This window comes from Dendrobates tinctorius, unplaced genomic scaffold (assembly GCF_039654945.1).
Source record: "Dendrobates tinctorius isolate UK_male_01 unplaced genomic scaffold, ASM3965494v1 ptg000084l, whole genome shotgun sequence".
NCBI classification, from domain to species: Eukaryota; Metazoa; Chordata; class Amphibia; order Anura; family Dendrobatidae; genus Dendrobates; species Dendrobates tinctorius.
In genome coordinates, this window is record NW_027361752.1 from 21,541,323 (window position 1) to 21,567,871 (window position 26,549).

At 45.2% G+C, this 26,549-nt stretch overlaps 1 protein-coding gene and 1 long non-coding RNA gene across 4 annotated transcripts in view; one reads left to right on the forward strand and one right to left on the reverse strand.

The window, feature by feature from the left end:
• The first annotated feature begins 5,491 nt into the window (after positions 1–5,491).
• Positions 5,492–26,549, forward strand: part of LOC141097361 (uncharacterized) — a 170,789-nt gene continuing 149,731 nt past the window's right edge. For both annotated transcript variants that reach the window (XR_012233926.1, XR_012233925.1), the window contains exon 1: positions 5,492–5,897. This is a non-coding gene — a long non-coding RNA (uncharacterized lncRNA). The remainder of the gene's footprint in view (positions 5,898–26,549) is intronic.
• The window catches only part of SAMSN1 (SAM domain, SH3 domain and nuclear localization signals 1), a 163,987-nt gene continuing 146,810 nt past the window's right edge, over positions 9,373–26,549 (reverse strand). For both annotated transcript variants that reach the window (XM_073584472.1, XM_073584473.1), the window contains 4 exons: positions 25,715–25,866; positions 23,542–23,742; positions 19,663–19,813; positions 9,373–10,104 (listed from right to left, as the gene is read on the reverse strand). In XM_073584472.1, the coding sequence (XP_073440573.1) occupies positions 9,905–10,104; positions 19,663–19,813; positions 23,542–23,742; positions 25,715–25,866 (704 nt within the window). In that variant the 3' untranslated portion in view covers positions 9,373–9,904. The remainder of the gene's footprint in view (positions 10,105–19,662; positions 19,814–23,541; positions 23,743–25,714; positions 25,867–26,549) is intronic.

The window sequence follows — 26,549 nt, forward strand, 5'->3', positions numbered from 1 at the left end:
AAAAGATGAGAGGCGTCTGTAATTTACATCATAGGTAGACCTCAACTATGGGAGACAAACTGAGAAAAAAAAATCCAGAGAATCACATTGTCTGTTTTTTTATCATTTTATTTGCATATTATGGTGGAAAATAAGTATTTGGTCAGAAACAAAATTTCATCTCAATACTTTGTGATATATCCTTTGTTGGCAATGACAGAGGTCAAACGTTTTCTGTAAGTCTTCACAAGGTTGCCACACACTGTTGTTGGTATGTTGGCCCATTCCTCCATGCAGATCTCTTCTAGAGAAGTGATGTTTTTGGCTTTTCGCTTGGCAACACGGACTTTCAACTCCCTCCAAAGGTTTTCTATAGGGTTGAGATCTGGAGACTGGCTAGCCCACTCCAGGACCTTGAAATGCTTCTTACGAAGCCACTCCTTCGTTGCCCTGGCTGTGTGCTTTGGATCATTGTCATGTTGAAAGACCCAGCCACGTTTCATCTTCAATGCCCTTGCTGATGGAAGGAGGTTTGCACTCAAAATCTCACGATACATGGCCCCATTCATTCTTTCATGTACCCGGATCAGTCGTCCTGGCCCCTTTGCAGAGAAACAGCCCCAAAGCATGATGTTTCCACCACCATGCTTTACAGTAGGTATGGTGTTTGAAGGATGCAACTCAGTATTCTTTTTCCTCCAAACACGACAAGTTGTGTTTCTACCAAACAGTTCCAGTTTGGTTTCATTAGACCATAGGACATTCTCCCAAAACTCCTCTGGATCATCCAAATGCTCTCTAGCAAACTTCAGACGGGCCCGGACATGTACAGGCTTAAGCAGTGGGACACGTCTGGCACTGCAGGATCTGAGTCCATGGTGGCGTAGTGTGTTACTTATGGTAGGCCTTGTTACATTGGTCCCAGCTCTCTGCAGTTCATTCACTAGGTCCCCCCGCGTGGTTCTGGGATTTTTGCTCACCGTTCTTGTGATCATTCTGACCCCACGGGGTGGGATTTTGCGTGGAGCACCAGATCGAGGGAGATTATCAGTGGTCTTGTATGTCTTCCTTTTTCTAATTATTGCTCCCACAGTTGATTTCTTCACTCCAAGCTGGTTGGCTATTGCAGATTCAGTCTTCCCAGCCTGGTGCAGGGCTACAATTTTGTTTCTGGTGTCCTTTGACAGCTCTTTGGTCTTCACCATAGTGGAGTTTGGAGTCAGACTGTTTGAGGGTGTGCACAGGTGTCTTTTTATACTGATAACAAGTTTAAACAGGTGCCATTACTACAGGTAATGAGTGGAGGAAAGAGGAGACTCTTAAAGAAGAAGTTACAGGTCTGTGAGAGCCAGAAATCTTGATTGCTTGTTTCTGACCAAATACTTATTTTCCACCATAATATGCAAATAAAATGAAAGAAAAACAGACAATGTGATTTTCTGGATTTTTTTTTCTCAGTTTGTCTCCCATAGTTGAGGTCTACCTATGATGTAAATTACAGACGCCTCTCATCTTTTTAAGTGGTGGAACTTGCACTATTGCTGACTGACTAAATACTTTTTTGCCCCACTGTATATATATATGTGTGTCACTAATAGAATATTCTATCTGTTCTATGCTGTGCGATTTTTTTTTTTTTTTCTCTCGCACCCATTGAATTGTATTGGCGAGTCTCATCTGAAATACGCAGCATGATGTGATTTTTTTTTTTTCTCAGTCCGATTTCAGCTGAGAAAAAAATCGCAAATGAGATGTCACCTATTGAATATCATTAGTCCGAGTGCAATCCGATTTTTTTTTTTATCGGATTGCACTCTTCTGTATTTCTTGCAAGTGAGTATGAGTCCTATTCAGTATAATGGCGCCGGCCTGACACTGTCTGTTGGTTACTGTGCACAATCCTGCTGACAGGTTACCTTTAAATGGAACCTGACATCTGGATTTACCCCTAGAAGATATTATCAGCCTCCTATTACCCTCTTTAATGATGCCCCGTCTCGCATAGCCGTCATCCATCATGCCCCTGTGCTGCCGCTTGTGCCCTGCCTCCCATAGCCGTCCATCATGCCCCTGCTCTGCCGCCTGTGCCCTGCCTCCCATAGCCATCTGTCATGCCCCTGCTCTGCCGCCTGTGTCCCGCCTCCCATAGCCGTCTGCCATGCCCCTCCTCTGCCATCTGTGCCCCGCCTCCCATAGCCGTCCATCATGCCCCTGCTCTGCCGTCTGTGCCCTGCCTCCCATAGCCGTCCATCATGCCCCTGTGCCGCCGCCTGTGCCCTGCCTCCCATAGCCGTCCATCATGCCCCTGCTCTGCCGTCTGTGCCCCGCCTCCCATAGCCATCCATCATGCCCCTGCTCTGCCGTCTGTGCCCTGCCTCCCATAGCCGTCCATCATGCCCCTGTGCTGCCGCCTGTGCCCTGCCTCCCATAGCCGTCCATCATGCCCCTGCTCTGCCGTCTGTACCCCGCCTCCCATAGCCATCCATCATGCCCCTGCTCTGCCGTCTGTGCCCTGCCTCCCATAGCCGTCCATCATGCCCCTGTGCTGCCGTCTGTGCCCTGCCTCCCATAGCCGTCCATCATGCCCCTGCTCTGCCGTCTGTGCCCCGCCTCCCATAGCCGTCCATCATGCCCCTGCTCTGCCGTCTGTGCCCTGCCTCCCATAGCCGTCCATCATGCCCCTGTGTGCCGCCTGTGCCCTGCCTCCCATAGCCGTCCATCATGCCCCTGCTCTGCCGCCTGTGCCCCGCCTTCCATATCCGTCCATCATGCCCCTGCTCTGCCGTCTGTGCCCCACCTCCTTCTGTCTCCTATGCCGGCGCCTGCTCTGTGAAAGCAGTTGTCGGGCATGCGCAGTGCGCGCTGCCTGTGATCTGACATCAAGCGATCACGACTGCATGTTGTGGAGGCCCCAGATCCTGCAGTGTGTGTGTTATGATGGACGGCTATGGGAGGCGGGGCCCAGACGCTACAGAGACATGATTGACGGCGGGGAGGCAGTTGCCTCAGGGGGAGACTCTATACCTATGGGACAGAATGCAGGTATGAGGACCTATTTATAAAAGTTAATATTTTGACGATACTGGGGGTCAGAAACGGAAGAGTCACCTTCACAGAATGCAGCCTTCGTGCTGCTGAAGGTGGCTCTTTTAGTTAAAAAAACGCCCGGGGGGGGGTGACAGGTTCCCTTTAATTCAGTGCTGACAGGATTACGAACCCTTTCTCTTCTGGCTGTGAACTTGGGACTTGAATTCTCAGCTGCAGCACCTTGTGATCACTCCCTCGGTGTATGTGCACACGCTGCGGATTGTAGCGCGGATTTTGTAAAATCCGCAGGTAAATCTGCAGGTCAGAAGACCTGCGGTTTTACCTGCGGATTGCTCTGCGGTTTTGCCCTGTAGTAGTGGGACTAGTGTCTCGCTGGCCAGCGCACTAGACAGGGTAAGTTCAAGGCCAGCGAGGGCTTAGAGGCACGTGATCGCGCAGGGGGGGGAAGGACCCATCTAGGGACGGTAAAGGGTGCAGTGATCAAACCCAGATTTCTGTTAGGAGGTGACCCCTCTCCATTCTCCCTATTGCCAGGGTCTCCCAGTACATCTTCCCTGGTGTTCCCCCTTGTATCTTCTCACCCCCTGCGTGACACTAGGTACAATATTCACACTTGGAAGGCTGGAAACCTTGTTCAGAAGATAAAGTAAAAGCATGTGCACTAAAATAACGAAAGAAAATCCTGCCGCGCGGCTGAAGAATAGAATGGCTTCATCTCAATTCTGCTGCGGCTGAGTAACATAGATTTCTTTAAAAATCATGGGCTCACAACAGGTACCAGAAAAATGCTCTTTATTTCCAAATCTTTTCTACATGATTTATACAAAATTCACTTCCTTTAAGAAAAACATGTAATGTAAGAAATTGTAAAAAGAGTTAAAGTAAAAAAAGAAAAATAGTTCATAGAACTAATCACCTTTATATCTAGGAGATTTCTACACAAAACCTATTATCAGTGGCGTAATGTGAAGCTAGCGGGCCCCAAAGCAAAATCTCCCAACAGGGCCCCCAACTATCACGGGTCTCTAATAATAGTGGTCATCCTATATGGGCCAAAGGGACCTTTTTGTCCCACCTAGACTGCAGGGCCCTGGTGTGACACTTAGTTATGCCATTGCCAATTATAACTGGAGTTGTTGCATACATGATATATAGGGTGAGATTACACCTACGTAAGGCCGATGTAATGCCCTAAAGGCCCCGTCACACTAAACGATGTCCCAGCGATCCCACCAACGATCCGACATGATGGGATCTCTGGGACATCGTTAGGCTGATCGCTGGTAAGCTGTCACATAGACAGCCCCTCCAATGATCAGGACCAGCGATGCTGCGCGACTCCTGGATACCCGACGTTTATATTAGCAACCAGCGTCACTGATCGCCGGTCTCTCGCTGCCACACGCAGCGATGCGCGCTTGGCAGCGGGAGACCAGCGATCGAAAAACGGCCCAGGCCGCTCGAGCACGATCAGCGATAACCGGCAGGGGGGCCGGTCGCTGATCCCCGTCACACACCGCGATCTCGCTGGCTGATGTGTCACAAAATCAGCGATCTTGCTGGCGAGATTGCTTAGTGTGATGGGGCCTTAAGTCATCGATGGGTGTCTGTTGTCACATATCAGGGTCTGTATCATCATAGTAAACTCCTTAAATATATGAGCTGCGGGTGCGGCCACCAAGACCCCCAAAATGGAAGATGTATTATACTGAGGCTTGAGTCCGATAGGACAAGGTTTGCTGCTTCCTCTATGACTTTCATATACCCGGGTCTGTACAGTGCTTGTTCTGGGGATTTGCATTTCGGGAAGTGTCACTTTCACACCAAGCACTTCACAGTAATCTAATATAGGAAAAAAAAACTCTACTAAAGCTCAGCTGATCTGTTAGTAGTGAATCTGTCAATTGCTCTCCATAGAAAGCAGCAGAATTGTGATTGCAGCTCTGCAGTATATCATATGTTAGAACTCCAGCTCAGTGATACAATGTATTTACAAAGTTACCTCATTGATCATGTACATTATATCTGTGTAGAAATTTCTACTTGATGCCCAAAGCTGAAGAGTAATTCCACTTCCATCTGACAGTGATCACACAGGGCAGTCAAGTGTGCTCTTTGCTTGGTGCATGATTTTAATTACAGTCAACCTCATATTTTGTGCAAAATCATGGGAAACAGAAATCAGTCATGAATTGTAATATGTGGGCTAGATTATAGGAAGAGCAAAAGGAGCAAGCCCCTAGGGCAGTGGTGGTGAACCTATGGCACGGGCGCTAGAGGGGGCACGCGCTCCATCACCGTTCCGCATCAGTGGCCCGAGGGTGAGGGCCTAGGGTCTCTACCCCTTAGGATAAGATGTTAACGATGGTATTTTTTTTGCTGTGTATTCATGTGCACAAAAAAAACAATTCTATTAAAGTTCCAAGACAGTAGTCGGGATGTATGTAAATCTCTTGACCACTGCAGGAACCGGCCTAGGTGCGCTTTTGAAATTCGCACCCCGTCAGTTTCTCTTGTGGTAAATATGCCTTGTATTTTCAGATTTTCCACATTGACTTGAATGAGGTGTGGAGAATTCACATGTGTTTTTTGTAAGATAACAATACCCTATTGCACCCTTGTGCAGCCCCTAGGATGCACATATAACATGTCCGCCCCTGCACGCTATCTATATTGTAGGAACTACAGGACTGCGATGCTACAGTATCGAATACTAATATAACAGAGGATGCATAGAATACAATCTGGATATATACATCACGCCCCTGGAAGAAGCAACGATTGCGAAACGGCGCTGTCGGGCGGCGGGAACAAGCCTACCAGCATTTAGCCTCATTATACCTGCCCTGCATTCCACTGGCCAGCAATAGGTAAAAACCTGAACCTCATTTCTTATACGAAATGTTCTATATAATGTGTTTTTTTGCTGTGCCACAAACTTCTAAAATAATATGAGACAGAGGCTTTGTATATTGACCTTTAATAATTCCCCTGGTGTGGTTTTTTTCTTTGTAGTTGCCCTTTGTTCCCCCCTTATAAGAAATAGGTCACTTCTCTCCATAGTGCTGCTGCACCTTGTTTAGCATTTTTGCATTTATTGGTGGATTGTTTGGCCAGAAAGATAATTGTTATCGATGGGGGTTCATCGGCACCATGGATTATAGATGCACTAGCATATTTTCAAACTGCTACTATATTCTGCACCTCATGGGGAACTAAAATATATTTTGCTGGCCCTCCTTGTCCCCCTTTATCTGTTGGAGATCCATTATTCTATTAAATTTGAAATTTTTAATAATTTACTATTGTCTTCACTTCTTCAATTCTCATGAAATACCTCATGATGATTTTTGTTTGGATATATATACATCACAGTAAAGGCACGCATATTTACAGCAGAGATCCATCCATAATGTCTAGGTGTCTGAGCCAGGATGAGGGGTAATCAGAGAAGTTACTCTCCTAAGGTGTCATTGAGAAAATAAAATAAAAAATAGTACTTTGACTAGCCCGTTCCTGACATAAGAGGTATTATTACTTGTTATATCGGGTGTGGGTGTATGGAGCGGGCCCAGGAGCCGATCCCGCTCTAAATATGGCAGGTGCCAGCTGTGTTATGCAGCCGGCAACTGCCTCTATTAGCATTTATCTGCGATAGCTTGCCACTATCAGTCTCTGGCAGCTGCAGTTGATACGGTTGTCTGGCCTTGGTGGTCCGGCCTGTATGTGACTGCAGACTTGTGAATTCTCACATCGCGCGCACTACGCACTATGTGGATCTTCTGGTACGGGCGATCATGTGATTGTATGTGATTTGATACTTTTGGCCACATTCCAACTAGTCGTGTCCGACCTCGCTTGCATTGAACGAGACCGCACACATCTAGTCGGCATGTGACCACATACTTGCGGTCCGGTTCCAAAAAAAACTTACAGCATGCAATAAGAGTGACTACAGACTAAGGCCTAAGCAACCTAAGGCCAGACAACTCCTTTTAGTTGCGTGATCCCGGTGGCGTACCTCTTCAGGGAAAACGGCGAAAAGAAAAAAAATCAAAATGCCAATATTGCCATTTTCGATCACTCCACCATATCCCCAAAAAATCCAATAAAAAGTGATTGAAAGCTTCTGTGTAACCAAAAATTGTGACAATAGTAAATGCAGGTTGCCACACAAAATATAAACCCTCGACAAGAAAAATAAAAAAGTTACGGGTTTGAGAAAATGGCGGCACAATACAAAGTTCTGATTTTTTTTCACCACTTAAAAGAAGAACTGTCCTTGATTGGCTTCACCGTAATTGTGCCAACCTGCAGAATCACGTCGTCAGGTCATTTTTCCACAAAAACTAAAAAACAATGGCTTAGTTGCATTTCCCCTCTGCTGGTTTCCAGTACATTATATGGTAAAATAACTAAGGTCACTCAAGGTTACAACTCGTCCTGCTAAAAAGAAGTCCCCATATCGGAATGAAGATGGAAACAAAACACGTCTGGCTCCTGGACCAAGGGGAGGGAAAAAAGAAACTGGGGGGGAAAGGTGGATTGGCAATAGGTATGGTGATTACTAGCGGGAGGCGAGAAGAAAGTAAAATAAGTTGTCTATCAGAGAGTTTCCACGCCAAGAACCAGGGGTGGTGGGGAACATCCTGAAACTCCGGCACTAAAATAGGGTCTAAGGTCACAAGAAGGTTGGGGTCGTCAGTGTTTTCCTATCAAAAGCACCTACATATACAGTGGGGAAAAAAAGTATTTAGTCAGTCAGCAATAGTGCAAGTTCCACCACTTAAAAAGATGAGAGGCGTCTGTAATTTACATCATAGGTAGACCTCAACTATGGGAGACAAACTGAGAAAAAAAAATCCAGAAAATCACATTGTCTGTTTTTTTTCATTTTACTTGCATATTATGGTGGAAAATAAGTATTTGGTCAGAAACAAAATTTCATCTCAATACTTTGTGATATATCCTTTGTTGGCAATGACAGAGGTCAAACGTTTTCTGTAAGTCTTCACAAGGTTGCCACACACTGTTGTTGGTATGTTGGCCCATTCCTCCATGCAGATCTCCTCTAGAGCAGTGATGTTTTTGGCTTTTCGCTTGGCAACACGGACTTTCAACTCCCTCCAAAGGTTTTCTATAGGGTTGAGATCTGGAGACTGGCTAGGCCACTCCAGGACCTTGAAATGCTTCTTACGAAGCCACTCCTTCGTTGCCCTGGCGGTGTGCTTTGGATCATTGTCATGTTGAAGGACCCAGCCACGTTTCATCTTCAATGCCCTTGCTGATGGAAGGAGGTTTGCACTCAAAATCTTACGATACATGGCCCCATTCATTCTTTCATGTACCTGGATCAGTCGTCCTGGCCCCTTTGTAGAGAAACAGCCCCAAAGCATGATGTTTCCACCACCATGCTTTACAGTAGGTATGGTGTTTGATGGATGCAACTCAGTATTCTTTTTCCTCCAAACACGACAAGTTGTGTTTCTACCAAACAGTTCCAGTTTGGTTTCATCAGACCATAGGACATTCTCCCAAAACTCCTCTGGATCATCCAAATGCTCTCTAGCAAACTTCAGATGGGCCCGGACATGTACAGGCTTAAGCAGTGGGACACGTCTGGCACAGCAGGATCTGAGTCCATGGTGGCGTAGTGTGTTACTTATGGTAGGCCTTGTTACATTGGTCCCAGCTCTCTGCAGTTCATTCACTAGGTCCCCCCGCGTGGTTCTGGGATTTTTGCTCACCGTTCTTGTGATCATTCTGACCCCACGGGGTGGGATTTTGCGTGGAGCACCAGATCGAGGGAGATTATCAGTGGTCTTGTATGTCTTCCATTTTCTAATTATTGCTCCCACAGTTGATTTCTTCACTCCAAGCTGGTTGGCTATTGCAGATTCAGTCTTCCCAGCCTGGTGCAGGGCTACAATTTTGTTTCTGGTGTCCTTTGACAGCTCTTTGGTCTTCACCATAGTGGAGTTTGGAGTCAGACTGTTTGAGGGTGTGCACAGGTGTCTTTTTATACTGATAACAAGTTTAAACAGGTGCCATTACTACAGGTAATGAGTGGAGGAAAGAGGAGACTCTTAAAGAAGAAGTTACAGGTCTGTGAGAGCCAGAAATCTTGATTGCTTGTTTCTGACCAAATACTTATTTTCCACCATAATATGCAAAGAAAATGAAAAAAAAACAGACAATGTGATTTTCTGGATTTTTTTTTCTCAGTTTGTCTCCCATAGTTGAGGTCTACCTATCATGTAAATTACAGACGCCGCTCATCTTTTTAAGTGGTGGAACTTGCACTATTGCTGACTGACTAAATACTTTTTTTCCCCACTGTAACTTATTTATTAATACCCAACATATGCCATTATGTACAATGCCAAAAAAAGGAATTTATAGGTGTAGCAGGGCTGACTTTGTCAGAAGTAGCAGGGATGGAATTGTCATTTGACAAAACCCATGGAAACATCATTGCGGGTTTTATACAGAACTAAACTCCGCTACGTCTGTATCCCAGCAGAAAGATGGAGCCGGTGAGTTCCCTGTAAATGATTTGGCTTGTCTAGTACCAGTAATGAGTTCCTTGAAGGTTTGGACTGGATCATGGCGGACGTCCTGCAGTACACGGTCATCGTCCTAAGCGTTTCTTGTCCTAACATGGAAACTGCGCCCCAAACCCCCGTGAGATCCTGTCGATTCGCCATGTCAAGCTCTGTCCACTGCTTTATACATCGCTAAATAAACACTAAGAGAGCGAAAATCTGCCACGGGAACGTCGCACTCAAGGATCTGACGAGCCGACCATGTGTAAACTGTGAAAACAGGCTCGTGCCTCAGCGGCACAGGTTCTGACAAATGTCCCAGTGACGGCTCGTTAGGGGGATTCGGTAATGGTGATTTTCTGTACAGATTCACACAGTTTTTCCGACTCGACATCCTCTTTGCTGTTTTCTGAATTCTCCAATGTAATGTAACATCCCGAATCTCTTGGACACTCACTTAGTTCACGTTTGTTTGCAGCATTGTCAGGGCTGAGCGTCTGGGTCACCGCGTCATTGCCAGCTTCATGTTCACCTGTCACAACAGAAACAGAAAGTCTTCTCAGTGACACGTCATGAAATGTGGCGGAAATGCACAGAGGATATAGTACACTATCTATCTCTATCGTCCAGTTCTGATGCTCGTGCCCATTGATCGCCCTTTTAGTGGTGGTGAGGGATCATCATGGGCACTTTGAGAGTTAATTCACACACTTCGTATTTGGTGTGGATTCCTACACAAATTTGCACGTAGAAAATCCACAGTATAGTATACACCACCAGTAGCATAGATAAAATTCCTGCAGATCTAATTTACACGTTGCAGAAAATTCCTGCACAGAACTTTTAGGAGTTGTTGAATTTTGTGCCGAATTCAGCATGGATTTCATTCCTTGGAAAGGGCGAAACCTGTGTAATAATTGTAGGTTTTACTGCGCACACTGCAGGACAATCTACACTAAATGTGCAGTGTTTGCACATACACCAACGGTTGCCCATCACAAGACGCTGCGATGCAGAGTGGACTGACACTTAGGGTGAGTGCACACAGTGCGGATTGAGCTGCGTATTTTTCAGCACGGATTTGCAGGTAAAGTGGACCTGCGGTTTACCTGCGGATTTTCCTGCAGTTTTCCCCTGCGGTTTGTCACCTGGACAAAGGAACAGGTGTGAAACCGCTGCGGAATCCACAAAGAATTGACATGCTGCAGATTTAAAACCACAGCAAATCCGGGCGGAAAAATCCGCAGCATGTGCACTGCGGTTTTGAAATCCCATAGATTTGCATTGTACTGTACAATGCCTGCGGATCTGCAACGGATCCGCAGAAGCAAATCCGCTGCGGATCCGCAGCAAAATCTGCACCGTGTGCACATACCCTTATGCCAGCACTGAAGGGATTGGATGCCCATGACACCATCTTTACTTAACCAGTTGACCTCTTTGGATCACTTTAGGTAGGTACTGACCACTGTAAACTAGGAATACCCTACAGGGTATTCTGTATCCTTCTGTATCCTACCCTACAGGGTATTGTATCCTTCTAGTCTTGGAATACAAGACTAGAAGGATACAACTTATTTGCAAGAAACAGACTTGATAAACGAGGAGGGGGTGTCGCATTGTATGTTAGAAATGCGTATATCTGCACAGAGATTGAAGCTTCAGAGACTGGGAGTTCTGTGGAAACTGTTTGGGTAAGAATACAAGGACAGAACAATGGAAAGGACACCATTGTAGGCATTTACTACAGGCCGCCTGTGCAAGCTGTAGATATGGATGAACTCTTTATGCATCAAATGGCCAAGTTCTCCAAAAAATATGACATAGTTGTCATGGGAGATTTCAACTATCCAGACATTTGTTGGGAATCTCTCTCAGGCAAAACTAACAGGTCAAGGAAATTCTTATCCTCTCTTGCTGACAACTTTATCTTCCAAAAGGTAAAGGAGAAAACAAGGGGAACTGCTACCTTGGATCTAATCCTTATAAACAGGGAGGAAATGGTTGAGGAGGTAAAAGTGGCTGGGACCCTAGGAGGTAGCGACCATGCTATTTTAGAATTTTGGATAACTAGAGGCGGAAGACCTGTGAAGACTCAGACGTCAAGGTTAGATTTCAGAAAGGCAGATTTTAAGGGATTCAGAAAGAGAATTGGAGGGATCCAATGGCTGGATATCCTTAAAGACAAAAATGTCCAGGAAGGATGGGAAATCTTGAAAAATGAAATTCTCAAAGCACAGTTGTTAACAATTCCGAAAAGAGGGAAGAATAGGAAGCATTTAAGGAAACCAGGATGGATGAACACAGAACTTAAGCACATGCTAAAAAGGAAGAAAAAAATGTTTATAAAATGGAAAGAGGGAGGCATATCTAAAGAAGAATATAATGCTGTCTGCAGAACCTGCAGGGCAGAAATCAGATTAGCTAAAGCTGAAAATGAATTGAGACTTGCAAGAGATGTCAAAAGCAATAATAAAGGATTTTGGGGATATATCAAAAGTAAAAGAAAAGTCAAAGATGCTATAGGATTTTTACAGGATGAAAATGATGAAATGGTAAGACAGGATGTTGAGAAGGCTGAACTTTTAAATTCCTATTTTGCATCTGTTTTCTCTCAGAAAGGAAATGTAACATCAACTGTTATTCACTGTCCTATTAAGGGAATAGAAGAATCCAGGATATTTATAAACAGAAAGATAGTGAGGAAACACTTAGCTAACCTAAATGAATTCAAGTCTCCAGGTCCAGATGAATTACACCCCAGAGTACTGAAGGAGATAGAAGAAGAAATTTTTGAACCCCTCTCCATAATCTTTGAAAATTCTTGGAGAACAGGAGAAGTGCCAGAAGACTGGAGAAGAGCAAATGTTGTTCCTATCTTCAAAAAGGGGAAGAAGGTGGACCCAGGCAACTATAGGCCGGTGAGTCTGACTTCTATACCAGGAAAGATCTTTGAACAAATTATTAAACAACATGTATGTCAATACTTGGATAAGAATGAAGTGATTAAACAGAGTCAGCATGGGTTTGTAACTAATAAGTCATGTCAGACTAATTTAATTTCCTTCTATGACGGTATTACTGATTGGGTGGATCAAGGAAATGCTGTAGATATAGTATATCTTGACTTCAGCAAAGCATTTGACAAAGTCTCTCATACAATCCTTATTGAAAAAATGACTAAGTATGGAATGGACAAGGCAACTGTTAGGTGGATTCATAACTGGCTTAGTGATCGGACCAAAGAGTGGTCGTAAATGGCTGCACATCCAGTTGGAAGAATGTCTCAAGTGGGGTACCACAGGGCTCTGTCCTGGGCCCTGTATTGTTCAACATCTTTATCAACGATTTAGATGAAGGAATTGAGGGTACACTGATTAAATTTGCTGATGACACAAAGCTAGGAGGGATAGCTAATACTAGAGAAGAGAGAGAGAGGATTCAAAAAGATTTAAATAAACTGGAGAAGTGGGCAGCAACTAACAGAATGGTTTTTAACAGGGAGAAATGCAAAGTACTACATCTGGGCAATAAAAATGAAAAAAGCATATATAGAATGGGAGGAATAGGGCTAAGTGACAGCACATGTGAAAAAGACTTGGGTATACTAATAGATCACAGACTGAATATGAGTCAACAGTGTGATGCAGCAGCAAAAAAGGCAAATGCAATTCTAGGATGTATTAACAGAAGCATACAGTCTAGATCACGTGAAGTAATTATTTCCCTCTACTCCTCTTTGGTCAGACCTCATCTGGAATATTGTGTCCAATTTTGGGCACCACATTTTAAAAAAGACATCAACAAACTGGAGCAAGTTCAGAAAAGAGCGACCAGAATGGTGACCGGTCTGCAAACCCTGCCTTATGAGGAAAGGTTGCAGGATTTGGGAATGTTTAGTTTGCAAAAGAGAAGACTGAGAGGAGACTTAATAGCTGTCTACAAATATCTAAAGGGCTGTCACATTGTAGAAGGATCAACTTTATTCTCATTTGCACAAGGAAAGACTAGAAGCAATGGGATGAAGCTGAATGGGAGGAGACACAGATTAGATATTAGAAAAAACTTTTTGACAGTTAGAGTGATCAATGAGTGGAACAGGCTGCCACGAGAAGTGGTGAGTTCTCCTTCAATGGAAGTCTTCAAACAGAGGCTGGACAGACATCTAACTGGGATGATTTAGCGAATCCTGCTTTGAGCAGGGGGTTGGACCAGATGGCCCAGGAGGTCCCTTCCAACTCTACGATTCTATGATTCTATGATGTTTCAGAGTTTGATGTGTTGATGTAAGGAGGTGGACCGGACCACAGGTACCTGCATGCTGCGGCCATAACTTGAGAGGCTGCATCCTCTGTCCCCGGGAGGAAGGATTAGGGAGACGGAGCTTCCTGGAGTGACGGGGGCGGGGAGAGCCAGAAAAGGGCGCGCAGTAGCAGGGGGATAAAAGGAGAAAGCGCACGAAGGACTGGAGTCTGTCACCGGCGGGGATCAGCGCAGAGAGCAGCGTGCAGGAGACTGGTGAGCAGTGTGCACGGCCCCCCCTTCCTCACCAGAGTGTACCAGGGCAGTGACGGGCAGTCCTGCACCTGAAGAGCGAGACCGGGACCGCTGTGCTGAGAGGAGCTGTGTGCTTAGCAGCAAGCCAGAGAGTGCGGAGCCGTGTGCCACCGAGCCAGAGAGTGCGGAGCCGTGTGCCACCGAGCCAGAGAGTGCGGAGCCGTGTGCCACCGAGCCAGAGAGTGCGGAGCCGTGTGCCACCGAGCCAGAGAGTGCGGAGCCGTGTGCCACCGAGCCAGAGAGTGCGGAGCCGTGTGCCACCGAGCCAGAGAGTGCGGAGCCGTGTGCCACCGAGCCAGAGAGTGCGGAGCCGTGTGCCACCGAGCCAGAGAGTGCGGAGCCGTGTGCCACCGAGCCAGAGAGTGCGGAGCCGTGTGCCACCGAGCCAGAGAGTGCGGAGCCGTGTGCCACCGAGCCAGAGAGTGCGGAGCCGTGTGCCACCGAGCCAGAGAGTGCGGAGCCGTGTGCCACCGAGCCAGAGAGTGCGGAGCCGTGTGCCACCGAGCCAGAGAGTGCGGAGCCGTGTGCCACCGAGCCAGAGAGTGCGGAGCCGTGTGCCACCGAGCCAGAGAGTGCGGAGCCGTGTGCCACCGAGCCAGAGAGTGCGGAGCCGTGTGCCACCGAGCCAGAGAGTGCGGAGCCGTGTGCCACCGAGCCAGAGAGTGCGGAGCCGTGTGCCACCGAGCCAGAGAGTGCGGAGCCGTGTGCCACCGAGCCAGAGAGTGCGGAGCCGTGTGCCACCGAGCCAGAGAGTGCGGAGCCGTGTGCCACCGAGCCAGAGAGTGCGGAGCCGTGTGCCACCGAGCCAGAGAGTGCGGAGCCGTGTGCCACCGAGCCAGAGAGTGCGGAGCCGTGTGCCACCGAGCCAGAGAGTGCGGAGCCGTGTGCCACCGAGCCAGAGAGTGCGGAGCCGTGTGCCACCGAGCCAGAGAGTGCGGAGCCGTGTGCCACCGAGCCAGAGAGTGCGGAGCCGTGTGCCACCGAGCCAGAGAGTGCGGAGCCGTGTGCCACCGAGCCAGAGAGTGCGGAGCCGTGTGCCACCGAGCCAGAGAGTGCGGAGCCGTGTGCCACCGAGCCAGAGAGAGCCGAGTCATACAGAGCAGTGCAGAGTTGTGCACACAAGCAGTGCCACGCAGACCAGCTTCCACCGTGAACAGTGGGGGCCAGTGAGCGGGACGTACAGTGTGTGTCCAGTAACTGCCAGAGAACCGGGTGCTGTGCCCTACGAGACCGTGAGTACTGCATACGTGCTGCACAAGAGAGACCGTATACCAGACTGACACTTGAGTCAGTAGATAGTTGCCCTGACATTTTTGACCGGACTTTTCTAGTGTAAATAGTTGAGGAGCCACGTTTGGCTCTTACAGGACTGTGGCCTGTGCCTTTAGTTAGCCACGTTGATATATAGACAAGGGGCAGTGGAAGGTGCCGAGACCGACCACTGTCACCAGAAGATGGACCAACGCCTACAGCGACCTCCAGAAAGAGGCGTAGTGCCCGCCGTTGTCGGCTCTTTTGAGTAAGCTGCAGAGGCAGGACTTCCTTATTTGTTTGCTAATTCTTGAACTGTTATATTGTACCGTACCTTTAACAATGTTTAACTCTACACCTCCCTGCATGGAGCATTTCCCCTGTAAATAAATCATGTTAACCCTTGATCTGTTGCCTGCATACCGTCACTGCATCGCGCGTTCCTGCTTGTTACCCTTTACAATGACCTGGTCCTCCATCTAGCTCAGCTTTGCCTAAGTAGCACAGATGCATATTTTTGCTGCTTCCAAAGAATCAACTTTAATGGGATCCTGACAGTAGATTCATCTTGTCTGAGACAGGAGTACATTTCTAGACTAAGTTATGATACTAAAGTTACTGGGACTGGCATGAAACAGCAAATGTTGTACTATTTTTGCGCAACTTCCCAGTTGGATTATTTTTAATATGGATCAACGTGGTAATATAGAATTTTTTATTGAATGCCCATGATGTTTTTTTAATGAAATGAGTAGAAATTAAGATTTTTTTTCTTACCATCCTCAGTCTGTATACCTTTTATTATACATTACAGAATGAATGTCTTAAGTGTTAATTCATACACGTACTACTCTATAGTAAAAGACACTGAAAATTGACATTTTTTGGCACCTATAATCTCCTGAACCTTCCTAATGCTTCCAGCCTGTCCTTATATTAACTTTCCTGGGATTACCTGAAACTCCTATGAAGCTGTGACCTATAAAGTCTAATCCTGAGCATATTTTCAAAGTCAATAGCCGCTTTGGATCCTGCTATGAAGAAGCACCTGAAGATAGTGGCACGAGTGCAAGTTTTTAGGATTTGTATGAATACATATTTGTGCGTCTTATCAGTCTTCACCAAATACTGAAACATTTGCAGTGTAACCTAATGGGAAAACAGCCCGTTCTGCATATACTGTACAGTTGTGGCCAAAAGTATTGACACCCCTGCAATTCTGTCAGATAATACTCAGTTTCTTCCTGAAAATTATTGCAAACACAAATTCTTTGGTATTATTATCTTCATTTAATTTGTCTTAAATGAAAAACCACAAAAGAGAATGAAGCAAAAAGCAAAACATTGATCATTTCACACAAAACTCCAAAAATGGGCCAGACAAAAGTATTGGCACCCTCAGCCTAATACTTGGTTGCACAACCTTTAGCCACAATAACTGCGACCAGCCGCTTCCGGTAATCATCAATAAGTTTCTTACAATGTTCTGCTGGAATTTTAGACCATTCTTCTTTGGCAAACTGCTCCAGGTCCCTGATATTTGAAGGGTGCCTTCTCCAAACTGCCATTTTTAGATCTCTCCACAGGTGTTCTATGGGATTCAGGTCTGGACTCAATGCTGGCCACCTTAGAAGTCTCCAGTGCTTTCTCTCAAACCATTTTCTAGTGCTTTTTGAAGTGTGTTTTGGGTCATTGTCCTGCTGGAAGACCCCTGACCTCTGAGGGAGACCCAGCTTTCTCACACTGGGCCCTACATTATGCTGCAAAATTTGTTGGTAGTCTTCAGACTTCATAATGCCATGCACACGGTCAAGCAGTCCAGTGCCAGAGGCAGCAAAGCAACCCCAAAACATCAGGGAACCTCCGCCATGTTTGATTGTAGGGACCGTGTTCTTTTCTTTGAATGCCTCTTTTTTTCTCCTGTAAGCTCTATGTTGATGCCTTTGCTCAAAAAGCTCTACTTTTGTCTCATCTGACCAGAGAACATTCTTCCAAAACGTTTTAGGCTTTTTCAGGTAAGTTTTGGCAAACTCCTGCATGGCTTTTTTATGTCTCGGGGTAAGAAGTGGGGTCTTCCTTGGTCTCCTACCATACAGTCCCTTTTCATTCAGACATCCGGACGGGTTGACACTGTTGTACCCTCGTACTGCAGGGCAGCTTGAACTTGTTTGGATGTTAGTCGAGGTTCTTTATCCAACATCCGCACAATCTTGCGTTGAAATCTCTTGTCAATTTTTCTTTTCGGTCCACATCTAGGGAGGTTAGCCACAGTGCCATGGGCTTTAAACTTCTTTATGACACTTCGCACGGTAGACAAAGGAACATTCAGGTCTTTGGAGATGGACTTGTAGCCTTGAGATTGCTCATGCTTCCACATAATTTGGTTTCTCAAGTCCTCAGACAGTTCTTTGGTCTTCTCTCTTTTCTCCATGCTCAATGTGGTATACACAAGGACACAGGACAGAGGCTGAGTCAACTTTAATCCATGTCAACTGGCTGCAAGTGTGATTTAGTTATTGCCAACACCTGTTAGGTGCCACAGGTAAGTTACAGGTGCTGTTAATTACACAAATTAGAGAAGCATCACATGATTTTTCGAACAGTGCCAATACTTTTGTCCACCCTCTTTTTTATGTTTGGTGTGGAATTATATCCAATTTGGCTTTAGGACAATTCTTTTTGTGTTTTTTCATTTAAGACAAATTAAATGAAGATAATACCAAAGAATTTGTGTTTGCAATCATTTTCAGGAAGAAACTGACTATTATCTGACAGAATTGCAGGGGTGTCAATACTTTTGGCCACAACTGTACATATCAGAGAAACACTAGTAGAGTTGGGCTGTGCCATGTTGGCTATGGACCATAGATGTTTTGTACTAAAAAACATCTATGGTCCATTGATATGGTAGCTAAGCTTGTCATTTACCAAGAGGACAGCAAGGACACCCCAGACATCTCCTTTATGGCGAAACCATTTTTAGACAAGATTAAATGTTAGCTCCTATGTACAAGAGTCTGGAAGGATAAGGTTGTGTGCCGACGCTGCGGATTTTGCTGCGGTTCCGCAGCGGTTTTGGCCGCTGCGGACCCGCAGCAGTTTTTGCTGCGATGTACAGTAGCATGATTCCCTATGGGAATCAAAAACCGCAATGCAGACGGTGCGGAATTTTCCGCGTGGATTATCTGCGGTTTTCAATCCGCAGAAAGAATTGACATGTCAATTCTTTCTGCGGATTCTGCTGCGGTTTGCCATCTCCTCCATTGAGGAGATGAAAAACCGCAGGGCAAAACCGCAGAGCAATCTGCAGGTCTTTTGACCTGCGGTTTCACCTGCGGATTTTACAAAATCCGCACCTAATCCGCAGCGTGTGCACACAGCCTAAATGTCACTTCACTACTGTTGTCTATGGTCAACATTACATAGCAGCTCTTGAGGAACAGGTTGACTTCTCCTCAGAGTGGTGCCAGTACTTTGTGTTTGCCCCTCAACATTCACAAAAAAAAACTTGCTACTGTAGTTATGACCCCCTCTTTCTTCTGGTCCCGCCACTTTTGTATTTCATCCCGAAACGGGTTGTGGCTTGACAAAGGGGGCAGGCTTAGTTAAGCTAGCCCATTTCTCATGCACTACTGATTTGGAGACTGAGATAGGGCTGGTTTATATATTGAACTGAACCAGACAAACCAGCACGCTACATCACATCAAGGGCACAGCCCCTGTACTAGCAAGAGACGAGACCGGTACACCACTCTGTTGTCTGTGCACACTTGGTGAAACCCTTCACAAGGTTGTAACAGTACAAAGAGATTCAGGAATCAGGGCACCAGACCTCATTTCGGTAGGTAACTATTGATACAGAAAAATCACAACATTTTGTCTACGCTGATCCTTTATCAAAACAGGAAAAGAGAGGTATGGCTTGATAAAGGTCTTGCATGGCTGAAACGTTGTGATTTTTCTGTATCAATAAAATCATCTAAAGATGGACATCTGGTGCCCTGATTCTTGGATCTCACAGACACAGCCTCTGCTAGAGCGATATGAAAATTTAGATTCCAGGACGAGGAGAGGGGATCAGAAATACAACAGCACGATCTAAACAGATTTGATAATTTGATAATTTTTTGATTCCTAAACAATAGGCAGAACATTTTCATGCCGGACAACTCCCTTTAATGAGAAAATCAAACCTATTTGTCGGCTAAAAGACACTCTATAATCATCCATATCCATCACTGGTGCTCATCTGTGAGGAGAAATACAACATAGAATAACTCACAGTCGCAATCTTGTAAATTCTCGATGGCAATCAGTAACCTCATTCGCTCTTCAGGGTTTGTGATGTTGAGCTCACAGAGATGACTGTCCTTTAAGTCCTTTAGATCTTCCAGATTCTCATATCCATTCAATAGTAGGCTTGACATATATTCCTGTGTGACAGAACAGAGAGGTTAAAAAAAATCAAGTGAAAAATCCAAAAAGTTGCACATTTTGTGCAAAGTGACAATTAGTGTTTAAAAACTGGTTCCTATGAGATTTCTGATTAGTGTGTGGGGCTTTACAGGGGTTGCATAATTACAGTTCACCATATTCTGTATCATTTACTCCAGCCACTGTCCTCATAATGAATTTGGTGCATGTTACACCAAACTTTTATTCAAGACTGGGGTAGGAAGAGGAAATCTTGAGGTTTGGTACTGTATACTAACTACATTACATTAGGCTTCATTCAGATTTCAGTGAGTGACATACAGCAGGTGAAGTAAGTATTGAACACGTCACCAATTTTCTAAGTAAGTATATTTCAAATGGTGCTATTGACATTGAAATTCTCATATGTCAGTAACAATCTATCCAATCCACACAGGGAAAGAAATCAAAATAAAGATGTCCATAAATTAAGGTATTGAACACATGAAAAAAGAGAGGTGCAAAAGCCATGGAAACTCATGACACCAGGTGAAATTTCTTAGTAATTAGAAAGCAGTCCTGCCACTTAGTGAAAAATAAAATCAGTTGGTTCAACTGATGGCCTATAAGGAGGTGTCTCATTACCAAGGTACCACACAAGAAACATCTTATGCTGTTCCGACAAGCCTACAGCCTGCAATGATCCTCGGGTCTGCTGAACCACCGCACGACCTGCTCTACCCTCTCCTACTGTTCCCTGTAGACTGTGAGCCCTCGCGGGCAGGGTCCCCTCTCCTTATGTACTTCTGTGTCCCTTGTCTTACACATGTTTATTATACTTGTCTATATTTTCCCCTTTTCACATGTAAAGCGCCATGGATTAAATGGCGCTATATAAATGCATAAAAATAATAATGATGGGTAAAACTTGTGAAATTTCTCAAGACCTTCTCAACCTTATTGTTGTAAAACATACTGATGGCATCGGTTGCAGAAGAATTTCTAAACAACTAAAGGTTCAAGTGAGCACTGTTGGGGCCATAAATCCCAAAGTGGAAAGATCATAATTTCACAGAAACAGGCCACGACCAGGTGCTCCACGCAAGATTTCAGACAGAGGAATGAAAAGAATTATCAGAAGAGTTGTCCAAGAGACGAAGACCATCTGTGGAGAGCTGCAGAAGGACCTGGAATCAGCAGGTACAATTGTTTATTATTATTATTATTATTATTATTTATTGTTATAGCGCCATTTATTCCATGGCGCTTTACATGTGAGGAGGGGTATACATAAAAACAAGTACAATAATCTTAAACAATACAAGTCATAACTGGTACAGGAGGAGAGAGGACCCTGCCCGCGAGGGCTCACAATCTTCAAGGGATGGGTGGTAATACAGTAGGCGAGGGTAGAGCTGGTCGTGCAGCGGTGTTTCAAAGAAAACTGTAAGTAATGCACTCATCCTTCATGGCCTGTATGCACGCTCACCACACGACGCCTATGCTAAAGAAAAGTCATGTTCAAGTACATTTAAAGTTTGCTCAACAACATTTAAACAAACCTGTGAAATACTGAAGGGATATAGTCTGGTCAGTTAAAGTCAAAAGCAATCTCTTTGGATGTCATAATACGCACCAAGTTTGAAGGCCAAAAGGCACTGCATAGCATCCCAAAAACACCTTACCAACAGGGAAGTTTGAACATGGAAACCTCATGGTGTGGGACTGTTTTTCAGCATATGCCACTGGCAAACTTCATATAATTGAAGCAATGGTGAATATACAAATGCACCGAGACATTCTTGATAAAAAAATCTTATGCCATCTTCTAGGATGATGAAGCTGATAAGAGGGTGAACATTTCAGAAAGACAATGTCATGGTTAGGACATGGCTAATGTCAACCTCAACCAAAAATCTGCAAAAACCCTAGTCCATGCCCTCATCATCTCTCGCCTTGACTACTGCAACCTCCTGCTCTGTGGCCTCCCCTCGAACACTCTCGCACCCCTCCAATCTATTCTAAACTCTTCTGCCCGACTAATCCACCTGTCCCCCCACTATTCCCCAGCTTCTCCCCTCTGTCAATCCCTTCACTGGCTCCCCATTGCCCAGAGACTCCAGTACAAAACCCTAACCATGACATACAAAGCCATCCACAACCTGTCTCCTCCATACATCTGTGACCTCGTCTCCCGGTACTTTCCTGCACACAACCTCTGATCCTCACAAGATCTCCTTCTCTACTCCCCTCTTATCTCCTCTTCCCACAATCGCATACAAGATTTCTCTCGCGCATCACCCCTACTCTGGAACTCTCTACCACAACATATCAGACTCTCACCTACCATCGAAACCTTCAAAAAGAGCCTGAAGACCCACCTCTCCTGACAAGCCTATAACCTGCAGTAACCACCGATCGACCAAACCGCTGCATGAACAGCTCTACCCTCGCCTACTGTATTCTCACCCATCCCTTGTAGATTGTAAGCCTTCGTGGGCAGGGTCCTCTCTCCTCCTGTACCAGTTATGACTTGTATTGTTTAACATTATTGTACTTGTTTTTATTATGTATACCCCTCCTTACATGTAAAGCACCATGGAATAAATGGCGCTATAACAATAAATAATAATAATAATGTTCTCTCAGGGTTAATTTTGATGGCCTCCCTTTAAATCTAGGAGAGGCATTTATACTCACTCCGGACTAGGATTCCATGTCAGCTATACTTCTAGTCTGTGTGTCTGACCCCTAGAGTGTGTGCTCGGTTTGCACTTGTTTGCTTGCTCTCCGTGCGGTACTCTGTTTGTTCTTTTGGATTTCTGACCTCTGGCTTCCCTTCTGACAATCCCTTGTCTCACCACTTTGGTACCTCGTGATCTCCTGGTTCTGATCTTGGCTTGTTTTACTACTCTCCTCTGTTTATCATCTGCTCTGCACCCCGGCGTCTGGCTCTGCCCCCGACCACCTCCTACTCTGTCACATGGTTCAGGTCCTGGTTGTTATCTGGTTAGTCACCTGGTTCTCTGCTCGCAGCTCTCCTCGCAGCAGTAATACCCGGGAGTCGTGACAGACAATAATCAAAAACAGAGCCAAAGAAACTCTCATTTGGTTTCAGAGAAAAAATAAAGCTGCTAAAATGGCGGAGCCAATCACCTGACATGAATCCAACACAAAACTTATGGCATGAACTAAAGCTCAGAGTTCATAGAAGGTGCCCACTGGACCTTCAGGATTTTAAGAGTGTTTGTGTGGAAGAATTGACGAAAATCACACCTGAGCAATGTATGTGACTAGTTTCTCCATACAGGAAGTGTCTTGAGGCTGTCAACAACTAAGGCTTTAGTATATTTTGCAACAATAAAGTTGCGAAGGTCTTGAGACAGCTCACTTGTTTAACCCATCATGAGATGTTTCTTGTGTGGCAACTTGGAAATGAGACTCCTTTTTTATAGACCATCAGTTGAACCAGCTGATATTATTTTTCACTAAGTGACAGGATTGCTTTACAGATAGATTTCAGCTGTGTCATGACTTTCCATGGCGTTTTGCATCTCTCTTCCTTCTTGTGTTCAATACTTTATCCATGGTGTAATTTCTCATTATTACACATATCTTAACTTATGGACGTCTATGGTTTGATTTCTTTGCCTGTGTGGATTGGGTAGGTTGTTACTGACATCTGGGGAGAATTTCATGTCAATAGCACCTTAAGCAAAACCATTTTTTGTTACGCTGCTTTTTTTACCTGTAAATTGAATCTTTCCAGAAGTTCTAGCAATGTTTTTGGCCTTGGCCGCTTACTTCTCCTTCTTACTATTCTCTTGGGAGCTTCCTCCTCAGATATGATATCTACATATATAAATTTAAAATTCCCGACTTTGTTGTTCAGCATGCCAGTCCAGATACCCATGGGGGTTTTACAGATGATATCTATGATGTCACCTTTCTGAAAAACAATGATAAAGAGAGAGAGGCTGGGCTTACACAAGCAGAATTCTACTCAATCAGACCAATCTTAGGGTATGTGCACACAAAGCCGTTTTCAGATGGATTGTACCTGAAACCTTCATGAAAAAGCATGAAAAAAAAATGAACATATACATAAAAATGTCAAAACTACTTGGTGTGCATATATTCTGTCCCTTATAACTTTTTTACTCTGAAAGCCGGGAATCTGTTAAAAGAAGTGATCGGTCCATTCTCCTGGCGGCTTTTGCTTGGAAGCCGCTGTTATGTTATATATGAAATTAAAAAAAATACAGTTCATGGAAAACACCACCAGCATTTTCTTGAAGCATCTTCTGCCTAAAATCTATGCGAATATGCCGAATGCACAAATCCTTAGAGGTGATGAAATTGGTTTGAGTAAAGGACCTGTTTACACGAGCAGGTAGTAAGTGAACCAGCATTAATAAAAATGCTCCTTCCCAATCCCCGGCCAGTGAAAACATGCCGCAGATCTGCTGATGAACAACTAAAGGGCTCCTTTGTTAGGTAATTTGATTGTTTATGCCAGAAAAAAATCAATATGGTCAGCAGCACATCACCCCAGAACCAGGGATGTGCCGCTGACAGCATGCCGCAATCATTATGTCCACATTGTCGTTGGCCCATATGAATAGACCAAGACCGTGAGTGCAGTTGGTTTGTGTATTGTTGATGCTTGTTGATGGGCTGAAATTGTCCTCCCTAAATGTGCCTTTAAGGCCACCATACATAATGGACTACTGTCGGCTGAACCCTCCGATATCAACAGGTTTGGCTAATGGTCTAATGTGCACAGGGGCACTGGCCGACTGATGCCCAGGGAAGAGGTCAATCGCACATGTTAGATTTCCAGACTGCTGATCACATTGATCATCCATAGAAGTTAAACAGCCACAAGACATGCAGCCGGTGGACTCGAACACATTTTTCAAGCACGTAAAGTAATGAACAGAAGACATCCACTCTGTTCACAGCGGCGCCATGTCATCTCTCATTACAGAGTAGGACTTATATGTTGGGATTGGGAGTTTTGGGACCATCATGTTGGATGGGCCTAGAGACAGAAATTTTAATTTGCACCTGCTCTGTACAATTGCTCTACAATTTGCACCATTATGTGGCTGCATCAATCATCTATGTGACAAAAACTCTCTGGCCCTGTCCCCACCTGATGAACCTTGCAAGGTAGAAAAAAAAGTTGCAAATTATAACGCAAATGAAATACCATAATTTAATTATTTTTTTTTGTGAAATAATTGTTGCAGAAATAGATTAATACATTTCCCCTGAAATCTACATCTACTTGAGCAGACGGTATTTTTTGGCTTTAAACTTAAAGGGGTTGTCCATCTCTTACTAGGCACAGGATGGTGGTAGAGCCAAAAAAGGCATGTTCTCCGGGATGCTGTTCTGTACTGCTGCTAACATCCCCCTCCGGGCTCCTGGCTTCCATTTCTGGCAAGATACTTCATGTTCAGTACTGCAGTCAATCAGAATTTCCTCCTACTCGGATGGAATGTAAAGGCTGCAGACGATCAGCGCACAACGATCGTCAGAAGAGGACGCCAGGAGTTCGGAGGGTGATGCCAGTGGGAGAAGGGAGCATCAGCTCCAGTACGGTAGATGAGGGTTTTTTAATTTATTTTTCTGCTAACGATGGCCCATTAGCAATTGTTATAAAGTAGTAAACGACTCTTTTAATAAATATATCAGACTGTTGTTGGCCGCTCAGCTTCCCGCTAACCACGGGCCATTTTTCTCATCATTTTTCAAAAGTGGCGACGGAAATAGCGCAAATATAGTGTGTGCTGTAAATGGCAACCTTTTATTGCCATAAAGATGGCACAAATCAAATGATAAATTCCGCTATAATGTATTGCAGGAAGACCCTGTCCAGTAGTAGCTCATTTTATTTTCAGCTAGTGCTTTACCTTTATTTTCAAGGACTCTCCATCGTACGGGCTGGGGATAAAGTCAGTATGGACTTTTGCTCGACCACAGAATGGACCAGTATAAGGAATGTCATCATCAAGTCTAAAGCTGTCCCTGTTACTGGTTCCATCAGAGCAACTGGTGACACCACCTAGAGGAAGGTTTGCAGTTATTCCTATATGTCTGTTACATTTTAATACTTTTTGCTATATTCACATTGTAATTGTAGCGGCCGTTGATGATGCCCCTGCATGATTCCCCTGCTCTCTCCATGCTGGGAAACAGACATACTTACCGCCCCGGCTTCAGCAGCGTCCTCGCGCTCTTCTCCCTCCTTCCCCTGTTCACACCACACAGGCTTCTAACAGTCCCTTTAGTCTGCTGTAGTTTATACGTTATCCTGAAACCACTCCGGCGATATCTGAGCGATCTCCCGAAACATGTGAGCCTGAACAAGAACCTATCCCCGAAGTCCACATTATCCGGTCTGTCTACCAGTCTCTGAATCCTCCCTGTCTATGACTTTGCTCTAATGTCCCTGTCCAGCGAACCCGACCCATAGTATCAGCAGCTGCGGTATCGGGGACTGCCTAGGCATGGTACCTGGACTGCCTAGGTGTGGTACCTGGACTGCCTAGGCGTGGTACCTGGACTGCCTAGGAGTGGTACCTGGGCTGCCTAGGAGTGGTACCTGGGCTGCCTAGGAGTGGTATCTGGGCTGCCTAGGAGTGCTTATCCGGATTCCAGCACTACACCTCTTTTGGATCCTCTAGACCGGCAAGTAATCCGGAGCACTCATAGGTAAGTGCCATATTATTTACATGTCAGCGTAAT